The sequence below is a fragment of the Ranitomeya variabilis genome, chromosome 4, assembly GCF_051348905.1.
Source record: "Ranitomeya variabilis isolate aRanVar5 chromosome 4, aRanVar5.hap1, whole genome shotgun sequence".
NCBI lineage: Eukaryota > Metazoa > Chordata > Amphibia > Anura > Dendrobatidae > Ranitomeya > Ranitomeya variabilis.
In genome coordinates this window covers 244,037,771-244,057,448 of record NC_135235.1, presented here as the reverse complement: position 1 = coordinate 244,057,448, position 19,678 = coordinate 244,037,771, and the positions used below count along the sequence as shown (strand labels likewise).

Below are 19,678 nucleotides of genomic sequence, written 5' to 3'. Positions count from 1 at the left end.
TCGGAGGGAGTTGCCTATTATCAAGAAGTCCTCTAGGTAAGGAACTATCAGGATATCTTGCTCCCTCAAATGTGCCATTACCTCCGCCACTACCTTGGTGAATACTCTTGGAGCGAAGGCAAGACCAAATGGAAGGGCCTTGAATTAGTGAAGTCTTATCACTTATTAGTGAACAGTCACGAAACAGGAAGGAAATAGCATTTTCCCCGATGACTTTATTGTTTCCATCTTGAAGGACTGCACTTTCAGATAGTTGTTCAAGTTTCTTAAAGGGCCACTGTCACCCCCTCCAGCCGTTATAAACTAAAAGAGCCACCTTGTGCAGCAGTAATGCTGCAGTCTAACAAGGTGGCTCTTTTAGTTTTTGTTTCTGTTATACCCACAATAAATGTATTTATAGTTTAGCTGAAATACCTCTCTTTGTACCTGGAGGCGGGTTTAAAGCCTCCTCTTAGAAGCGCCCAACTGCCGTCAGTCATCGCTTGGGTTGATTTTCGCCGCCCCCTCAGCGCTGTTATTGTGTGAAATCCTGCACCTGCGCTCTGGTCTTCTGCCTTGCGCAGGCGCATAGATCATTTGCCGTCCTAGTGCAGGTGCCGGGTTCCGTTCTGCGACTGTGCGGGCAGTGCGGCCAGCCTGTTGCTGAATCCCCGCCCCGCACTGTGTTATGCATTATGCACAGTGCGGGGCTGGGATTCCTGGGCATGCGCACTGCGCTTGTCAGACGCTCCCCCGGTCCCCCGCCTTCCAGCGTTGCCGGAATATACAGGTTTCCTTGCCGGCGTTTGGAACAGCCGCAAAGAACAACGCTGGAAGGCGGGGGACCTGGGGGAGCGTCTGACAAGCGCAGTGCGCGTGCCCAGGAATCCCAGCCCCGCACTGTGCATAATGCATAACACAGTGCGGGAATTCAGCAATAGGCTGGCCACACTGCCCGCACAGTCGCAGAACGGAACCCGGCACCTGCAACGTAAATCATTTAACTGCGGCGCAGAAAACAATCTCCGAGCACTAAAAAATACTCGGAGGTCACCCGAGCGTGCTCGGGAAATCTCGAGTAATGAGTATATTCGCTCATCACTAGGGAGGGGAATGGAAAGCCAGTTTTAGGCCCGATTTTATCAAGTACAAAATTCAGAAACTGTTGATTATTTTTTTCCAGGTCGGGAGAAAGAATGACAACCTCCCCCACACCTAGGGAAAATCCTCATTGGGTTTGCTTTTTATTGTCAATGGGCTCCCTGTTGAACATGAACCCCTTGCCTCTACCCCTTCTATCTTCCCAGTTATCCTTTGATTTTTGGGGGGTTTCCTTTGAATAAATCTTCTACTCTGAAAGGGCCGTTTATAGGATTGACTGGAGAGGATAGGGAAGTGTTTCCCAGGATATCGTCCAACGTGGGTCCGAACAAAAACTCGCCCTCACAGGGAATGGAACAGTTTTGCCTTTGTCTGGAGATCCCCCGGCCAACATTTAAGCCAGAGAGCTTGCCTGGGTGCTTGGAGAAGAATGCCGCATCTGGCGGCAAGCCTGACCGAGTCCGCTGATGCGTCCGCCAGAAAAGCAGCGGCCCCCCTCATTACGGGAATGGAATTTCGTATGGTGTCCCTAGGGGTTTTGTCTCTTAACTGCGACTCAAACTGATACAGCAAGACCATTAGCGACCTGGCCTGTCAGGTGACGGCTACTGCTGGTTTTAGCCCACCCCCAGCGGCCTCCCATGAACCCTTTAGGACTGAGTATGCTTTTTTATCCATGGGGTCTTTTAACACCCCCATATCCTCAAAGGGAAGGGCAAATTCTTTAGAGGCTCTGGCAATACCCACGTCTATATTTGACGCCTTTTCCCAAAATGAGGAAACAGGGTCCTCAAACGAGTTTTTCCTTTTTCGGGTAAGAAGGCCCTTCCATTCTGTTTTTTTCCATTCTCTTTTAATTAATTATTGTATTTATTCAATCAATGAAACGGACCTCCTCTTTTTTTTGCTCTAGCCCCCTAAACATAATGTCCTGCATTTATTTCTGGGGCCGAGGATCCACCAGACCCATAGTGGCGCTGACCGCTTTAATGAGTTTCCTCCACCGGAAAACAGCCTAGACCATTTCTACCCTCAGAGGACGTTGATGAAGAGGATGATCTGGATTAGTCTGAGACACTTCCTTCGCTCTCCACACTATTGGACCTGGGCTCGGGGACCTGTGTCTGGTTTTTTTTGCAATACATTTGCAAAAATTACTACTGTGGCATAGCGACTGTCATGTGATTAATGGACAGTATGTATCGCAGAGGTGGGTGGCCCTGTGATGGAAGCCTGGGTATGTTTTGCTCAAGCAGATCTACTGCTGAGAGGTTTGTTTAAATTGGGAAGGCTTCCAGGTGATTGGAGAGATGGGTGGGTTCAGTCACCTACAAACCCACCCAAAGAGGCGTGTTTGAACACGTAAGATGGTTTTGTGTGTAAGGACCTGTGGTGATGTCACGCTCACCTGACTGGCCATGTGACAGGTACCTGGGTGTGGTTACACCTATGTAAAGGAGGTGTATATAGCACATGGTGTGAGTGTGTGGGAGTCTGTCAGGGTGGACACACTTCCATGTGTCCTGGCTGGACACTGCAGAGTGGTCTGTGTGTTGGACGGTTCCACGTGGGGACAGACGTCCTGAACAGCACACAGAGACCATATTTAGGCTGGAGAGCCTACGTGCTGGACATAGCACAGTCTGTGTGCCCACAGACCTGAGAGAGCGGAGCTCTACTATGGACATTGAGGAATCACCTGTCTGACGTAAGACTGTTTACCTGTTGCAATGTGGTTTATGGAGCAATAAACCTGTGAACTTTTAAGGAAACGTGTCTCCTGAGTGTCACCCGTCCCACCTGAGCGAATACAACCCCTACACTACATTTCTGGGTTTTTTTCAGTCAAGAGGGGGTTCAGAGTGTACATTAATGAGAAAAAAATTAACTTTTTTTGAATTTCCCAAATGGCTGCAATGAAACAAAGAGTGAAAATTTTAAAGCACCGATGTTCTCACACACAGATATGCATATACACACACTATATATACAACCCAATGTCCTCACAAACATATATATATACACATACTATATACAGTTGTGCTCAAAAGTTTACATACCCAGGCAGAATTTTTGCTTTCTTGGCCTTTTTTCAGAGAATATGAATGATAATACCAAAACTTTTTCTACACTCATGGTTAGTGGTTGGGTGAAGCCATTTATTGTCAAACTACTGTGTTTTCTCTTTTTAAATCATAATGACAACCCAAAGCATTCAAATGACCACGATCAAAAGTTCACATACCCTAGTGATTTTGGCCTGATAACATGCACAGAAGTTGACAATAATGGGTTTGAATGGCTACGAAAGGTAACATCCTCACCTGTGACCTGTTTGCTTGTAATCAGTGTGTGTGCATACTAGCTGAGTGAGCTTCTGGGATCCAGACAGACTCTTGCATCTTTCATCCAGTCACTGACGTTTCTGGATTGTGAGTCATGGAGAAAGTAAAAGAATTGTCAACGGATCTACAGGAAAAGGTAGTTGAACTGTAGAAAACAGGAAAGGGATACAAAAAGATATCCAAGGAATTGATAATGCCAGTCAGCAGCATTCACACTGATTAACAAATGGAAAATTAGGGGCTCTAAAAACAAAACCACGGTCAGGTAGACCTACAAAATTGTTGTCCATAACTGCCAGGAAAATTGTTTGGGAAGCAAAGAAAAACCCACAAATAACATCAGCTGAAATACTGGACTCTCTGAAAACTAGGTAGTGGATCTCTCTCATGCCCATCTGGCACTTTCCCAGCTTTATGGTCAGGCCTGCTTGGTGAGTTTGCCTGAGCACCTCCTGTAGATGCTGCAGGTGTTCCTCCCAGGAGGAACTGAAGATGGCAATGTCATCCAAGTACGCCACCACGTACTTCTCCAGTCCCGGAAGCACGTGATTGACCAGCCACTGGAAGGTGGCAGGTGCATTCTTCATGCCCAATGGCATGACCGTGGACTCGTACTGTCCAAAGGGGGTGATAAAAGCAGGCTTCTCCTGTGCCTCGGGGCTCAGTGGATTCTGTCATTATCCCCGACTCAGATCCATTATGGACAGATATTTTGTGCCAGCTAACCTTTCAAGCAGCTCCTCGATGCGAGGCATTGGGTGCGCGTCAGAGGCTGTGATGGCATTGAGCCCCCTGTAGTCCACGCAGAACCGGGTGGTCCGATCCTGCTTTGGTACACAGGTGAGGCCCACGTGCTTTTGGACCGTTGAATCACCCCCAGCTGTAACATCTCATCGATCTCCTGGCGCATAACCTGCTGCACCTCGTCGGAGATCCAATAGGGTGATAGCCGTAGTGGGGCATGATTCCCGGTGTCCACCTCGTGGACCGCTAAATCAGTCTTTCCAGATCGATTGGAGAACACGGCCCGGAAGTGTTCCAGCGTGGTTCGCAGCTGCGACCGCTGGGGTTCGGCAACAAGGTGCTTACCTCCACGTCCTCTATGGACCCACAGGCCTAGGCTTGGGCCAGCATGTCCAGAAGGGGGTCTGTCTCCCCATCTTCGGGCAGGTTGCAGACCGGTAGGACGTAGGCTTCACGTTCGTGATGAGCCTTCATCATATTGACGTAAAAGGCCTTTCGACCTACCCCGAGCGTGGTCAAGCATGATCACATTGGTGACTGGGTTGAGCCTTTGGTGGATGACGTACGGGCCTTCCCAGGCTTATCCTTTGGTACGGGGACCAGCACCCACAGCTTTTGACCCACTTGGTAGTTCCTCTCCAGGGTGTTCTGGTCGTACCAGTGCTTCTGGTCAGTCTGAGACTGCGTCATGTTGTCATGCACCAACTGCGCCAAGGTCTGCATTTTGTCACGGAAGCGCATAACATACTCCCACTATGGACACTTCCAAAGGGTTTGGTGTTGTGAATTCTGCTGTGGGTTCTGCTCTTGGGCTCCCTCCGGTGGTTATAAGTGGTAGTGCTGCTGTTTGTCCTTCACAGCAGACATCAGGTGCTTCCACTTTGGATGGGGCTATTTAGTCTGGCTTCACCCTTTAGTGAGTGCCAGTTGTCCATTGTTTTCTTGAGGATTTACATCTCTGCTTGGTTTCTCCTGCTGGATTGTCCAAATCATCAAAGATAAGTCCTGGCTTTGTTTTTGCAGTCCACATGCGGTGGACTTTATAGTTCAGTGAATTGTTGTGAATTTGGATTCTGGGCTCCCCCGGTGGCCGCTTGTGGAATTGGACTTGTCATCCTCTTTCCTGTTTCACCTGGTTCCATCAGTAGTGGGTGTCGCTATTTAAGCTCATTTCTCTGGTGGTTTCTTGCCGGTCAACAATGTTATCTGATGCCTCTCAGTGCTTGTTCCTGCTTCTAGACTACTACTAGATAAGTTGGACTTTTGTCCATGTTTTGTTTTGCCTATTTGTTCCAGTTCACAGCTGAAGTTTTGTTACTGTGTCTGGAAAGCTCTCGTTGATCAGGGATTGCTACTCTGGCGTTATGAGTTAATGCCAGAGTTTAAGGTAATCTCGGGATGGTGTTTTGTTAGTGTTTTTCTGCTGACCATGAAAGTATACTATCTGTCTTCTGCTATCTAGTAAGCGGACCTCAAATTTGCTAAGACTATTTTCCTGCTGCGTTTGTTGTTTCATCTGAACTCACCGTCATTATATGTGGGGGGCTACTGTCTTCTTTGGAATATTTCTCTAGAGGTGAGCCAGGTCTTATATTTCCCTCTCCTAGCTATTTAGGTCTTAGGCCAGAGCTGGGCATCTAGCGATAAATAGGAAATGCTACCTGGCTATTTCTAGTTGCGCGGCAGGCTTAGTTCATGGTCAGTATAGTTCCATCTTCCGAGAGCTTGTCCCTCTATAGGCTTGCTATGATCTCTGCCTGCAGAGATCATGACAGTTTGACCGGCCATTAAAGTGTTAAAGACCCAGGTTGAGAAAGGAGAGTTATAAGAAGTCTGCTGGAATTTTTTTTTTTTTTTCTCTCCAGTCTGCCTTGCTGCAGTCTTTTTTCTCTCTCTCCTCCTAATCTCTGTATGGCTCTGTGTGCACCTGACAATAATGGATCTCCAGAGTGTAACTGCGGGTTTGAATAATCTCATCACGAAAGTACAAAATTTACAAGATTTTGTGGTACATGCTCCGGTATCTGAGCCGAGAATTCCTTTGCCGGAGTTCTTCACAGGGAATAGAGCTAGCTTCCAGAATTTCCGAAATAATTGTAAGCTTTATTTGTCCCTGAAGTCTCGTTCAGCTGGAGACCCTGCTCAGCAGGTTAGGATTGTGATTTCCTTGCTCAGGGGTGACCCTCAAGATTGGGCCTTCTCATTGCCAGCAGGGGATCCTGCGTTACGCGATGTGGATGCGTTTTTTCTGGCCTTGGGCTTGCTTTATGAGGAACCTCATTTGGAACTTCAGGCAGAAAAAACTTTGATGGCACTATCTCAGGGGCAAGACGAAGCTGAAGTTTTCTGCCAAAAATTCCGTAAATGGTCTGTGCTTACTCAGTGGAATGAGTGCGCCTTGGCGGCAACTTTCAGAGAAGGTCTCTCTGATGCCGTTAAGGATGTTATGGTGGGGTTCCCTGTGCCTGCAGGTCTGAATGAGTCCATGACAATGGCTATTCAGATTGATAGGCGTCTGCGGGAGCGCAAACCGGTGCACCATCTGGCGGTGTCTATGGAAAAGACGCCAGAAAGTATGCAGTGTGATAGAATTCTGTCCAGGAGCGAGCGACAGAATTTTAGACGGAAGAATGGATTGTGTTTCTATTGTGGGGATTCTACTCATGTTATATCAGCATGCTCTAGGCGTACAAAGAAGCTTGATAAGTCTGTTTCCATTGGCACCATTCAGTCTAAGTTTATTTTGTCTGTAACCCTGATTTGCTCTTTGTCATCCATTGCCACGGACGCCTATGTTGACTCTGGCGCCGCTCTGAGTCTTATGGATTGGTCCTTTGCCAATCGTTGTGGTTTTGATTTAGAGCCTTTGGAGACTCTTATTCCTCTGAAGGGGATTGACTCCACCCCATTGGCTAATAATAAACCACAATACTGGACACAAGTAACCATGCGTATCAATCCGGATCACCAGGAGATTATTCGTTTCCTGGTGCTGTATAATTTACATGACGATTTGGTACTGGGATTGCCATGGTTGCAGTCTCACAACCCAGTCTTGGACTGGAGAGCAATGTCTGTGTTGAGCTGGGGATGTAAGGGTATTCATGGGGACTTACCTTTGGTTTCTATTTCGTCGTCCATTCCCTCTGAAGTCCCTGAGTTCCTCTCTGATTATCAAGACGTCTTTGACGAACCCAAGCTTGGGTCGTTACCTCCGCACCGTGAGTGCGATTGTGCCATAGATTTGATACCGGGTTGTAAATATCCAAAGGGTCGTTTGTTTAATTTGTCTGTGCCGGAACATGCTGCTATGCGGGAATATATAAAGGAGTCTTTGGAAAAGGGACATATTCGTTCATCTTCTTCTCCCTTGGGAGCTGGGTTTTTCTTTGTCTCAAAAAAAGACGGCTCTTTGAGACCATGTATTGATTATCGGCTTCTGAATAAGATCACTGTTAAGTATCAATACCCATTGCCATTGCTTACTGATTTGTTTGCTCGTATAGAGGGTGCTAAGTGGTTCTCTAAAATTGATCTTCGTGGGGCGTATAATTTGGTGCGGATCAGGCAGGGGGATGAGTGGAAGACCGCATTTAATACGCCCGAGGGCCACTTTGAGTATTTGGTCATGCCTTTTGGTCTTTCTAATGCCCCTTCAGTTTTCCAGTCTTTTATGCATGATATTTTCCGCGATTTTCTGGATAAATTTATGATAATATATCTGGATGATATTCTGATTTTTTCTGATGACTGGGACTCTCATGTCCAGCAGGTCAGGAGAGTTTTTCAGGTTCTGCGGTCTAATTCTTTATGTGTGAAGGGGTCTAAGTGCGTTTTTGGGGTCCAGAAAATTTCCTTTTTGGGGTATATTTTTTCTCCCTCTTCCATTGAGATGGATCCCGTCAAGGTGCAAGCTATTTGTGACTGGACTCAGCCCTCCTCTCTTAAGGGTCTTCAGAGATTTTTGGGCTTTGCCAACTTTTACCGCCGATTTATTGCTGGTTTTTCGGATGTCGTTAAACCACTGACTGATTTGACCAGACAAGGCGCTGATGTTGCTAATTGGTCCCCTCATGCTGTAGAGGCCTTTCAGGAGCTTAAGCGCCGTTTTGCCTCTGCCCCTGTGTTGCGTCAGCCTGATGTGAATCTGCCTTTTCAGGTTGAGGTTGACGCTTCGGAGATCGGAGCTGGGGCAGTGTTGTCGCAGAAAGGTTCCGACTGCTCCGTCATTAGGCCTTGTGCCTTCTTTTCTCGCAAATTTTCGCCCGCAGAGCGGAATTATGATGTTGGGAATCGGGAGCTTTTGGCCATGAAGTGGGCGTTTGAGGAGTGGCGCCATTGGCTCGAGGGGGCTAGGCATCAGGTGGTGGTATTGACTGACCACAAAAATTTGATTTATCTTGAGACTGCCAGACGCCTGAATCCTAGACAGGCGCGCTGGTCTTTATTTTTTTCTCGCTTTAATTTTGTGGTGTCATACCTACCGGGTTCTAAGAATGTTAAGGCAGATGCCCTTTCTAGGAGTTTTGACCCGGACTCTCCTGGTAATTCTGAACCCACAGGTATCCTTAGGGAGGGAGTAATTTTGTCGGCCGTTTCTCCTGATCTGCGGCGGTCCTTGCAAGAGTTTCAGGCGGATAGACCGGATCGTTGTCCGCCTGATAGACTGTTTGTTCCGGATGATTGGACCAGCGGAGTCATCTCTGAGGTACATTCTTCTGCATTGGCAGGTCATCCCGGAATTTTTGGTACCAGGGATTTGGTGGCAAGATCCTTCTGGTGGCCTTCCCTGTCACGAGATGTGCGAGTCTTTGTGCAGTCATGTGACGTTTGTGCTCGGGCCAAGTCTTGTAGTTCTCGGGCTAGCGGACTGCTGTTGCCCTTGCCTATTCCTAAGAGGCCTTGGACACACATCTCGATGGATTTTATTTCGGATCTGCCTGTTTCCCAGAAGATGTCTGTCATCTGGGTGGTCTGTGACCGTTTCTCTAAAATGGTCCATTTGGTTCCTCTGCCCAAGTTGCCTTCTTCTTCTGAGTTGGTTCCTCTGTTTTTTCAGAATGTTGTCCGATTGCACGGTATTCCTGAGAATATTGTTTCTGACAGAGGTACCCAATTTGTGTCTAGATTTTGGCGGGCATTCTGTGCTAGGATGGGCATAGATTTGTCTTTTTCATCTGCTTTTCACCCTCAGACTAATGGCCAGACCGAGCGGACTAATCAGACCCTTGAGACATATCTGAGGTGTTTTGTCTCTGCTGACCAGGATGATTGGGTTGCTTTTTTGCCATTGGCAGAGTTCGCCCTCAATAATCGGGCCAGCTCTTCCACCTTGGTGTCCCCGTTTTTCTGTAATTCGGGGTTTCACCCTCGATTTTCCTCCGGTCAGGTTGAATCCTCGGATTGTCCTGGAGTGGATGCGGTGGTGGAGAGATTGCATCACATCTGGGGGCAGGTTATGGACAATTTGAAGTTGTCCCAGGAGAAGACTCAGCGTTTTGCCAACCGTCATCGTCGTGTTGGTTCTCGGCTTTGTGTTGGAGATTTAGTGTGGTTGTCTTCTCGTTTTGTCCCTATGAGGGTCTCTTCTCCTAAGTTTAAACCTCGGTTCATCGGCCCTTATAGAATATTGGAGATTCTTAATCCTGTTTCTTTCCGTTTGGACCTCCCTGCGTCCTTTTCCATTCATAACGTTTTTCATCGGTCGTTATTGCGCAGGTATGAGGTACCTGTTGTACCTTCAGTTGAGCCTCCTGCTCCGGTGTTGGTTGAGGGTGAGTTGGAGTACGTTGTGGAGAAAATTTTGGACTCTCGTGTTTCCAGACGGAAACTCCAGTATCTGGTCAACTGGAAGGGTTACGGCCAGGAGGATAATTCTTGGGTCAATGCATCTGATGTTCATGCTTCTGATCTTGTTCGTGCCTTCCATAGGGCTCATCCTGGTCGCCCTGGTGGATCTGGTGAGGGTTCGGTGCCCCCTCCTTGAGGGGGGGGTACTGTTGTGAATTTGGATTCTGGGCTCCCCCGGTGGCCGCTTGTGGAATTGGACTTGTCATCCTCTTTCCTGTTTCACCTGGTTCCATCAGTAGTGGGTGTCGCTATTTAAGCTCATTTCTCTGGTGGTTTCTTGCCGGTCAACAATGTTATCTGATGCCTCTCAGTGCTTGTTCCTGCTTCTAGACTACTACTAGATAAGTTGGACTTTTGTCCATGTTTTGTTTTGCCTATTTGTTCCAGTTCACAGCTGAAGTTTTGTTACTGTGTCTGGAAAGCTCTCGTTGATCAGGGATTGCTACTCTGGCGTTATGAGTTAATGCCAGAGTTTAAGGTAATCTCGGGATGGTGTTTTGTTAGTGTTTTTCTGCTGACCATGAAAGTATACTATCTGTCTTCTGCTATCTAGTAAGCGGACCTCAAATTTGCTAAGACTATTTTCCTGCTGCGTTTGTTGTTTCATCTGAACTCACCGTCATTATATGTGGGGGGCTACTGTCTTCTTTGGAATATTTCTCTAGAGGTGAGCCAGGTCTTATATTTCCCTCTCCTAGCTATTTAGGTCTTAGGCCAGAGCTGGGCATCTAGCGATAAATAGGAAATGCTACCTGGCTATTTCTAGTTGCGCGGCAGGCTTAGTTCATGGTCAGTATAGTTCCATCTTCCGAGAGCTTGTCCCTCTATAGGCTTGCTATGATCTCTGCCTGCAGAGATCATGACAGTGAATAGCTATGTTTTTTCTTGTCCAGCTTTGTCTGTGTAAAGATTTATTCAGCCAAGCTGGAAGCTCTGGAGTCGCAGAGTTACCCTCCATGCCTTTAGTTAGATGTGGAGATTTTTCTATTCTCTGTGGTGGATTTTTGTAGTATTTTAATACTGACCGCACAGTACTCTGTCCTGTCTTTTCTTTCTAGGTAGGGTGGCCTCCTTTGCTAAATTCTGTTTTCAGTCTGCGTTTGTAATTTCCCTCTCCTCTCACAGTCAATATTTGTGGGGGGCTGTCTTTCCTTTGGGGATTTTCTCTGAGGCAAGATAGTTTTCCTGTTTCTTTCTTTAGGGGTAATTAGTCCTCCGGCTGTGACGAGGTGTCGAGGGAGTGACAGGAACATCCCACGGCTACTTATAGTTGCGGTGTTAAGTTCAGGGTCTGCGGTCAGTATAGAGGCCACCTACTCCAGAGCTCGTCCACGCTGCTCCTAGGCCACCAGATCATAACAGTTTGGCTCCTCTTACCAGGATTCCCTTACCAACCCAAGGGGTCCCCAGACTCGCTTGCCGTACGTGAGCTCGAAGGGGGAGAACCCCGTTGAGGCCTGCGGAACCTCTCGATAAGCGAATAGCAGGTGTGGGAGGTACCGCTCCCAGTCGCATCCTTGGGTCTCAACCAGCATGCGTAGCATCTGTTTGAGGGTACCATTGAAGTACTCACACAAACCACTGCTCTGGGGCTGATATACACTCGATACCAGATGCTTCACCTGCATTCTCTTACAGAGCGCCTCCATCAGGCGAGACATGAATTGGGTCCCTTGGTCGGTAAGCATCTCCTTGGGAAAGCCTACCCGTGAAAAGATAGTCAACAGTGCTTCTGCCACCTTATCCGCCCTAGTTGAGTACAGAACCACTGCCTCTGGGTACCAGGTAGCGTCGTCTACCCCAGTGAAGACGTATTGCTTTCCAGAGCTGCTGGGGATGGCCAGCGGGCCCACAATGTCCACCGCGATCCTCTGGAAAGGCTCCTCTATCACTGGCAAAGGGATCAGGGGAGCCTTAAGAGCTGGCCCTGCCTTCCCCACTCTTTGGCAGGTGATACAGGAGCGCCAGTAGTATGTCACATCTGTCCCCATCTTGGGCCAATAGAAAAGTGTCTGAGCACTCCCGCACCTGTGAACACATCATCCTTAGGAAATAAATGGTTAGCAAGTCCTAGCTGATACTGTCTGCAGCTTTCTCAAATGAATGCAGAAAGGCGTCCAAGTCCCCGTTCCTTTCCATCACAGGAAAGTGCTCTGGCCGGGGTTTAGGGGACTAAGCGTTGCTGGACTCGCTGCCCTGGGTAGTGGATGGTACTGCCCCAACTTGAGCCATCTGCAGTTCATGGGCCCTCCGAGCTTGGGCCTCCCGCTCGGCTCTCTCCGCCTCTTGGAATTGCAGGACAAGCTGCAGACGTCTCTCTGTGTCATCTGCGGAGCATTGTTGCAGAGCCAGCTGCAGGCGGAGGCCACGCTCCCCTGGTTGCAAGTAGTGCCGGCATTCAGCGGTTGGCCCTCGGCAGCAGCACTACCTGTGCTGGTGCTGGCTTCTGCGTCCACCGGGCTCTGAGGACGGGCTTGGTCCGCTTCAAATCGCACCAGCTGGGTCTTGGTTTTGCCATAGGGGGTCCAGGCTGTGGTACGTGCATATTCAAACAAGAGTGTCCTTATTCTGATGGTGTGTACGAGTCTTCTCCTTTTGTGGCCATCATTGCAAAATAAAAGCTAGGATAGAAAAACAAACAGAAAGGGAGGGGGTAATCAAAAGTACACACGGTATCTTCCCAGGACTAGTAAACACTGAGCTCGTTCTCCAAAACGTTTTGTGCAGAGTCCTCGCAAGAACTGTGCAAGTTTTTAGTGAGCGGAATGATTGCTCAAACTAGATCACTAATGCTCTATGATTTCACCGCTCTGCCACCAATATGTCACGAACCACAGGGAGGATATTTTTTATCATCTCCACCGCTGACACCAAGATGTCATGAACCAGAGTTGTTTGGTTGGCCCCGGTTCTTTACTGAAGGGGATTTATCTATATCCCACTTCCGGTTTGGAACTTGCAGCTCTCTGGCGCCCCCCTTACCCTCAGGTCAGACAGGGTACTGAACCTAGGATAATTAGTCTCCAGAAAGGCTGCCTTACTATGTACTGGCTAATGGGCACACTGCAGTGAGGACGATACAACTACTCCCACTTAGGCGGGAACAATAATTATCAATGCAATCCATCGCTGCCAGTTTCCCCAAAAGCATAGGACAATTTCCCCTGCTACCAGCTCCTCTCTCTTAATCAATAATGGGTCAGGAGCCAACCCAATTAGTAGCGTAATTTTACTGCAGAGGATGTGACAGTACGTTATAGAGCAAGGAGAAACGAAGCTAGTAATTTTATATATTTTACTCCAAAAAGGTAGGCAGCGTTTACAAAAGGGTAAAAAGATATTATAAAAGACGACGTGTACCGTATGTACAGACAATTACAAAAATAACAGGGATTAAAGGTGAAAATTAATTTACAGTTCTTTCATATCATACAATGGTATGCCATGTGGTGGCAGGGGAGGGGACGTTCCCAAAATACTCAGGTCAGATTGCACAGCCTGTCGTAGCTGAATCCTCCAGCAAAAGACCCCCCTTGTCTGGGCCTCTGAGTTTTATACCTTTGCCCAAAACTAAGGGTCTCCCCCCTGGATGACCTCATGGGGTGGGCAGAGCTATGGAATGCACTCCTCTTTCTTGAGTATATGAAAAAACATCATCCCAAATATCTCGGCGTATGAACCTCGTAGAAAGACGACACCCGTGTCGTTATGCTCAGCATGACATGGGGGTTTATTTACGTATAAACATGGGGTAGCTGTGTGACCCGGTTAAGTAGTAATCCGTTTCTCAATTGTGCTGGTTCTGGAACCTAGAAAACTCACTGGCTGGTAGTTCTACTGAGGCACATGCCAAAAATGTATTTGCCCCACTTCTATCATTAATCAGTGCTATGATATTTATGTTTACAAGGACAAAGAAACCTTGGTTTTTCCATGTGCTTTAACTTGTACTTTCAGTATTAGGCCATAAAACTTCTCAGTGAGGGCTGCTGGCACGCTAGTCTCACATTACAGCTGTATAGAACGGGAGAGGGAGGGGGGAGTGAAATTGCACACAGGCACATGCAGGCAGCGGAAATTGCAGTTGAGTGCTCTGTATGTGCAATTGAAATAATAAGAAATTCTTCATATTTCCTGACAAGCTCCGATGGTAAACTTTCCACAGATGCTGGTTCCAGTTGAACTTCAACCCATTCCAATGGGGTGCAAACTCGAACAGGTAGTGAAATCACACTTTGACCCGAAGGTAAGTCAAGATTGGTGGTGGCCAGTATGATCACCTTCCCTAACACCTTTTCTTCACAGACCTCTTGTGCCAGGACCGTCCGGGTCAATTGCTGGAACACCTTTCTTTGAGGGGAATGTGGGCTCCATTGTTTCAGGAATGCGTTCGGAGATTCGCTAATCAGAAAACTTCCAAACTCTCTGAGTATATTTATTCCAAGCGTAACAGTATGTCCCTGCATGGGCAGTTGATTAGCGGCTGTCAACTTGATCACTGGCCCCCACTCTGGCCTCAAGGCTTCTGGAAAGTGTCTCTTAAAATATGTCTCAGGCATCGTGGTTACTTGAGGGCCTGTATCTACAAGGCAATGTGCGGCCCGTCCATCTATTTCAGCCCATACCAAGGGACTCACTGACACTAAATTGGTGGGACTATCGGTATTCCTTTTGGGCTGTTCTGGCTCCGGGCGGCATCCCACAGCCTCGGAGCACTTTAGTTTAATGGGTGATGTCGTGGACGCCGTCCACATTGTGCGCAGACCTGGGCCATAGGGGATGTCCTTACACTATATACACTCCGATGTCCTCACACACAGATACAGTACAGACCAAAAGTTTGGACACACCTTCTCATTTAAAGATTTTTCTGTATTTTCATGACTATGAAAATTGTAAATTCACACTGAAGGCATCAAAACTATGAATTAAGGGTACTGTCACACTCTGCAACTTTCCAACGATCACGACCAGCGATACGACCTGGCCGTGATCGTTGGAAAGTCGTTGTGTGGTCGCTGGAGAGCTGTCACACAGACAGCTCTCCAGCGACCAACGATGCCGAAGGCCCCGGGTAACCAGGGTAAACATCGGGTTACTAAGCGCAGGGCCGCGCTTAGTAACCCGATGTTTACCCTGGTTACCATCGTAAAAGTAAAAAAAAAAAAACAGTACATACTCACATTCCGGTGTCCGTCACCACTGTGCTCTGCTCTCACTTTCCGGCCGGCAGTCAGTCAGTGCGGGAAGCAGACTGCAAGGGACCTGACGGACACCGAAATGTGAGTATATACTGTTTGTTTTTTTTTACTTTTACGATGGTAACCAGGGTAAACATCGGGTTACTAAGCGCGACCCTGCGCTTAGTAACCCGATGTTTACCCTGGTTACAAGCGAACGCATCGTTGGATCGGTGTCACACACACAGATCCAACGATGACAGCGGGAGATCCAGCGACGAAAGAAAGTTCCAAACGATCTGCTACGACGTACGATTCTCAGCAGGGTCCCTGATCGCAGTAGAGTGTCAGACACAGCGAGATCGTATGGATATCGCTAGAGCGTCACGAATCGTACCGTCGTAGCGACAAAAGTGCCACTGTGAGACAGTACCCTAACACATGTGGAATTATATACTTAACAAAAAAGTGTGAAACAACTGAAAATATGTCTTATATTCTAGGTTCTTCAAAGTAGCCACTTTTTGCTTTGATGACTGCTTTGCACACTCTTGGCATTCTCTTGATGAGCTTCAAGAGGTAGTCACCGGGAATGGTCTTCCAACAATCTTGAAGGAGTTCCCAGAGATGCTTAGCACTTGTTGGCCCTTTTGCCTTCACTCTGCGGTCCAGCTCACCCCAAACCATCTCGATTGGGTTCAGGTCTGGTGACTGTGGAGGCCAGGTCATCTGGCGTAGCACCCCATCACTCTCATTCTTGGTCAAATAGCCCTTACACAGCCTGGAGGTGTGTTTGGAGTCATTGTCCTGTTGAAAAATAAATGATGGTCCAACTAAACGCAAACCGGATGGAATAGCATGCCGCTGTGGTAGCCATGCAAGATGCTGTGGTAGCCATGCTGGTTCAGTATGCCTTCAATTTTGAATAAATCCCCAACAGTGTCACCAGCAGAGCACCCCCACACCATCACACCTCCTCCTCCATGCTTCACGGTGGGAACCAGGATGTAGAGTCCATCCGTTCACCTTTTCTGCGTCGCACAAAGACACGGTGGTTGGAACCAAAGATCTCAAATTTGGACTCATCAGACCAAAGCACAGATTTCCACCGGTCTAATGTCCATTCCTTGTGTTCTTTAGCCCAAACAAGTCTCGCTTGTTATATGCTGTATATACACCCCGATGTCCTCACACACAGATATACACTCACTGGCCACTTTATTAGGTACACCTGTCCAACTTCTTGTTAACACTTAATTTCTAATCAGCCAATCACATGGCGGCAACTCAGTGCATTTAGGCATGTAGACATGGTCAAGACAATCTCCTGCAGTTCAAACCGAGCATCAGTATGGGGAAGAAAGGTGATTTGAGTGCCTTTGAACGTGGCATGGTTGTTGGTGCCAGAAGGGCTGGTCTGAGTATTTCAGAAACTGCTGATCTACTGGGATTTTCACGCACAACCATCTCTAGGGTTTACAGAGAATGGTCCGAAAAAGAAAAAAAATCCAGTGAGCGGCAGTTCTGTGGGCGGAAATGCCTTGTTGATGCCAGAGGTCAGAGGAGAATGGGCAGACTGGTTCGAGCTGATAGAAAGGCAACAGTGACTCAAATCGCCACCCGTTACAACCAAGGTAGGCCTAAGAGCATCTCTGAACGCACAGTGCGTCGAACTTTGAGGCAGATGGGCTACAGCAGCAGAAGACCACACCGGGTACCACTCCTTTCAGCTAAGAACAGGAAACTGAGGCTACAATTTGTACAAGCTCATCGAAATTGGACAGTAGAAGATTGGAAAAACGTTGCTTGGTCTGATGAGTCTCGATTTCTGCTGCGACATTCGGATGGTAGGGTCAGAATTTGGCGTAAACAACATGAAAGCATGGATCCATCCTGCCTTGTATGGAGCATCTTTGGGATGTGCAGCCGACAAATCTGCGGCAACTGTGTGATGCCATCATGTCAATATGGACCAAAATCTCTGAGGAATGCTTCCAGCACCTTGTTGAATCTATGCCACGAAGAATTGAGGCAGTTCTGAAGGCAAAAGGGGGTCCAACCCGTTACTAGCATGGTGTACCTAATAAAGTGGCCGGTGAGTGTATATACATACACACACACTATATACCCCCCATGTCCTCACACAGATATATATATCTACTATATAATTGTCTAAGGGTCACTTCCGTCTTTCTGTCTGTCCTTCTGTCTGTCTGTCTGTCGCGGATATTCATTGGTCGCGGCCTCTGTCTCTCATGGAATCAAAGTCGCTGATTGGTCGTGGCAAAACAGCCACGACCAATCAGCGACGGGCACAGTCCGGCGGAAAAATGGCCGCTCCTTCCTCCCCGCAGTCAGTGCCCGCACCGTACTCCCCTCCAGTCTACCCTCACACAGGGTTAATGGCAGCGGTAACGGACCGCGTTATGCCGCGGTGTAATGCACTCCGTTACCGCTGCTATTAACCCTGTGTGACCAACTTTTTACTATTCATGCTGCCTATGCGGCATGAATAGTAAAACGATCTAATGTTAAAAATAATAAAAAATCATTAGATACTCACCGTCCGTCGGCCCCCGGATCGACAACAGGCCTTACCCGCTCCTCCCGACGCTCCATGCCCCATGCTGCGATCTCGCGAGACCGCAATGCACTCTTGGGACCGGAGCGGGCGAGGAGCATCGCTTGGATCCGGGGGCTCCGGAAGGTGAGTATATAACTATTTTTTATTTTATTTCTTTTTTTAACAGGGATATGATGCCCACATTGCTATATACTGCGTGGGCTGGGCAATATACTACATGGGCTGTGCAATATACTACATGGGCTGTGCTGTATACTACGTGGCTGGGCAATATACTACGTGGGCTGTGCTGTATACTACGTGGCTGGGCAATATACTACGTGGGCTGTGCTATATACACAATGTGCCCTGCGCAATATACTACGTGGGCTGTGCGATATACTACGTGGGCTGGGCAATGTACTGTGTGGGCTGCCCAATGTACTGCGTGGGCTGCGCAATGTACTACGCATACATATTCTAGAATACCTGATGCGTTAGAATCGGGCCACCATCTAGTGTGTGTATGTATATATATATATATATATATATATATATATATATATATATATATATATATATATATATATATATAATATATACATACACGCTATATACCCCCCTATGTCCTCGCAGACAGCTATATATATACACACACACACACACACACACTATATACCCCCCTATGTCCTCACACAGATATATACACACACTATATACCCCCCTATGTCCTCACACAGATAGATACACACACTATATACCCCCCGATGTCCTCACACAGATATATACACACACTATATACCCCCCTATGTCCTCACACAGATATATACACACACTATATACCCCCCTATGTCCTCACACACAGATATATACACACACTATATACCCCCCTATGTCCTCACACACAGATATATACACACACTATATACCCCCCTATGTCCTCACACACAGATATATACACACACTATATACCCCCCTATGTCCTCACACACAGATATATACACACACTATATACACCCCGATGTCCTCCTTATCTGTACACCGTAGCAAGACGCTCCGCAGATCTCACCATTACACCCAGTATATACACATCCATGTGACGTAGGAGGATGCTCTGCACATAATACAAGACCCGGGCTCTACTCCCGCCCCTCCATCCTCACCGTGCAGCAGCAGCAGGACCAGGACTCCCGTGCTTGTCCCTGTAGGCACCATCTTGATCCCGTAGAAGGTATAAGGACCACCGGAGACCGCTACCCAGAGCTCCACCCACTGTAACGGCCGTACACAAGCCCAGCGCAGACAATCTCCTTACAGACACGCCCCGTACAACTCCGTGCACTCTCCTTACAGACACGCCCCGTACATGCTTTTCCTTTTTGTTTCGTGTTCCCACGCGCCACCTGCTGGTTAATCGTAGGTACTGTATCCTATTCTGCTCTCATGACGCGCGAAGTGTGCGCAGCCGTGCTGGAGGAAATGGAATACACGAGCATCAGCATAGGGTGTGGGAGGCAACTACGAGGAGGACTGTGACTAGGGCCAAATAACCGGCATCTGATCCTCAGGAATCAGATGTGACCTGGACTAGCGCCCAGGGCCGGAGTTAGGCAAAGTGGGGCCATAGGCAAAGTTTAAAATGGGGCCCAAATGCTAACATATTGGACATCACACAGAAGCATTTCTGCTGTATTTACATGCGCTGATCTCAGGCCGCTAAACGAGTGTGATCGACAATACTGAAGTCATTGGACGCTTGTTTCCCTGTCTCTTTCCACCGTCTGAGGAATAATGATGGGACAGAACGATCACTAATAGATCACTAACAGATCACCATACAGTATCATGTTATCAGCAGCACATCTACAGTTTATACCGGCGATGTGCTGCCGAGAACAAGGATTTCTGTTCTGGCA

At 47.8% G+C, this 19,678-nt stretch overlaps 1 protein-coding gene across 1 annotated transcript in view; it reads right to left on the bottom strand.

Moving 5' to 3' along the window:
- The window catches only part of JAM3 (junctional adhesion molecule 3), a 116,691-nt gene extending 97,497 nt beyond the window's left edge, over window positions 1–19,194 (bottom strand). The window contains exon 1 of the mRNA XM_077249344.1: window positions 18,926–19,194. Coding sequence (XP_077105459.1) covers window positions 18,926–18,977 — 52 coding nt within the window. The 5' untranslated portion in view covers window positions 18,978–19,194. The remainder of the gene's footprint in view (window positions 1–18,925) is intronic.
- Between the last annotated feature and the right edge of the window lie 484 nt (window positions 19,195–19,678).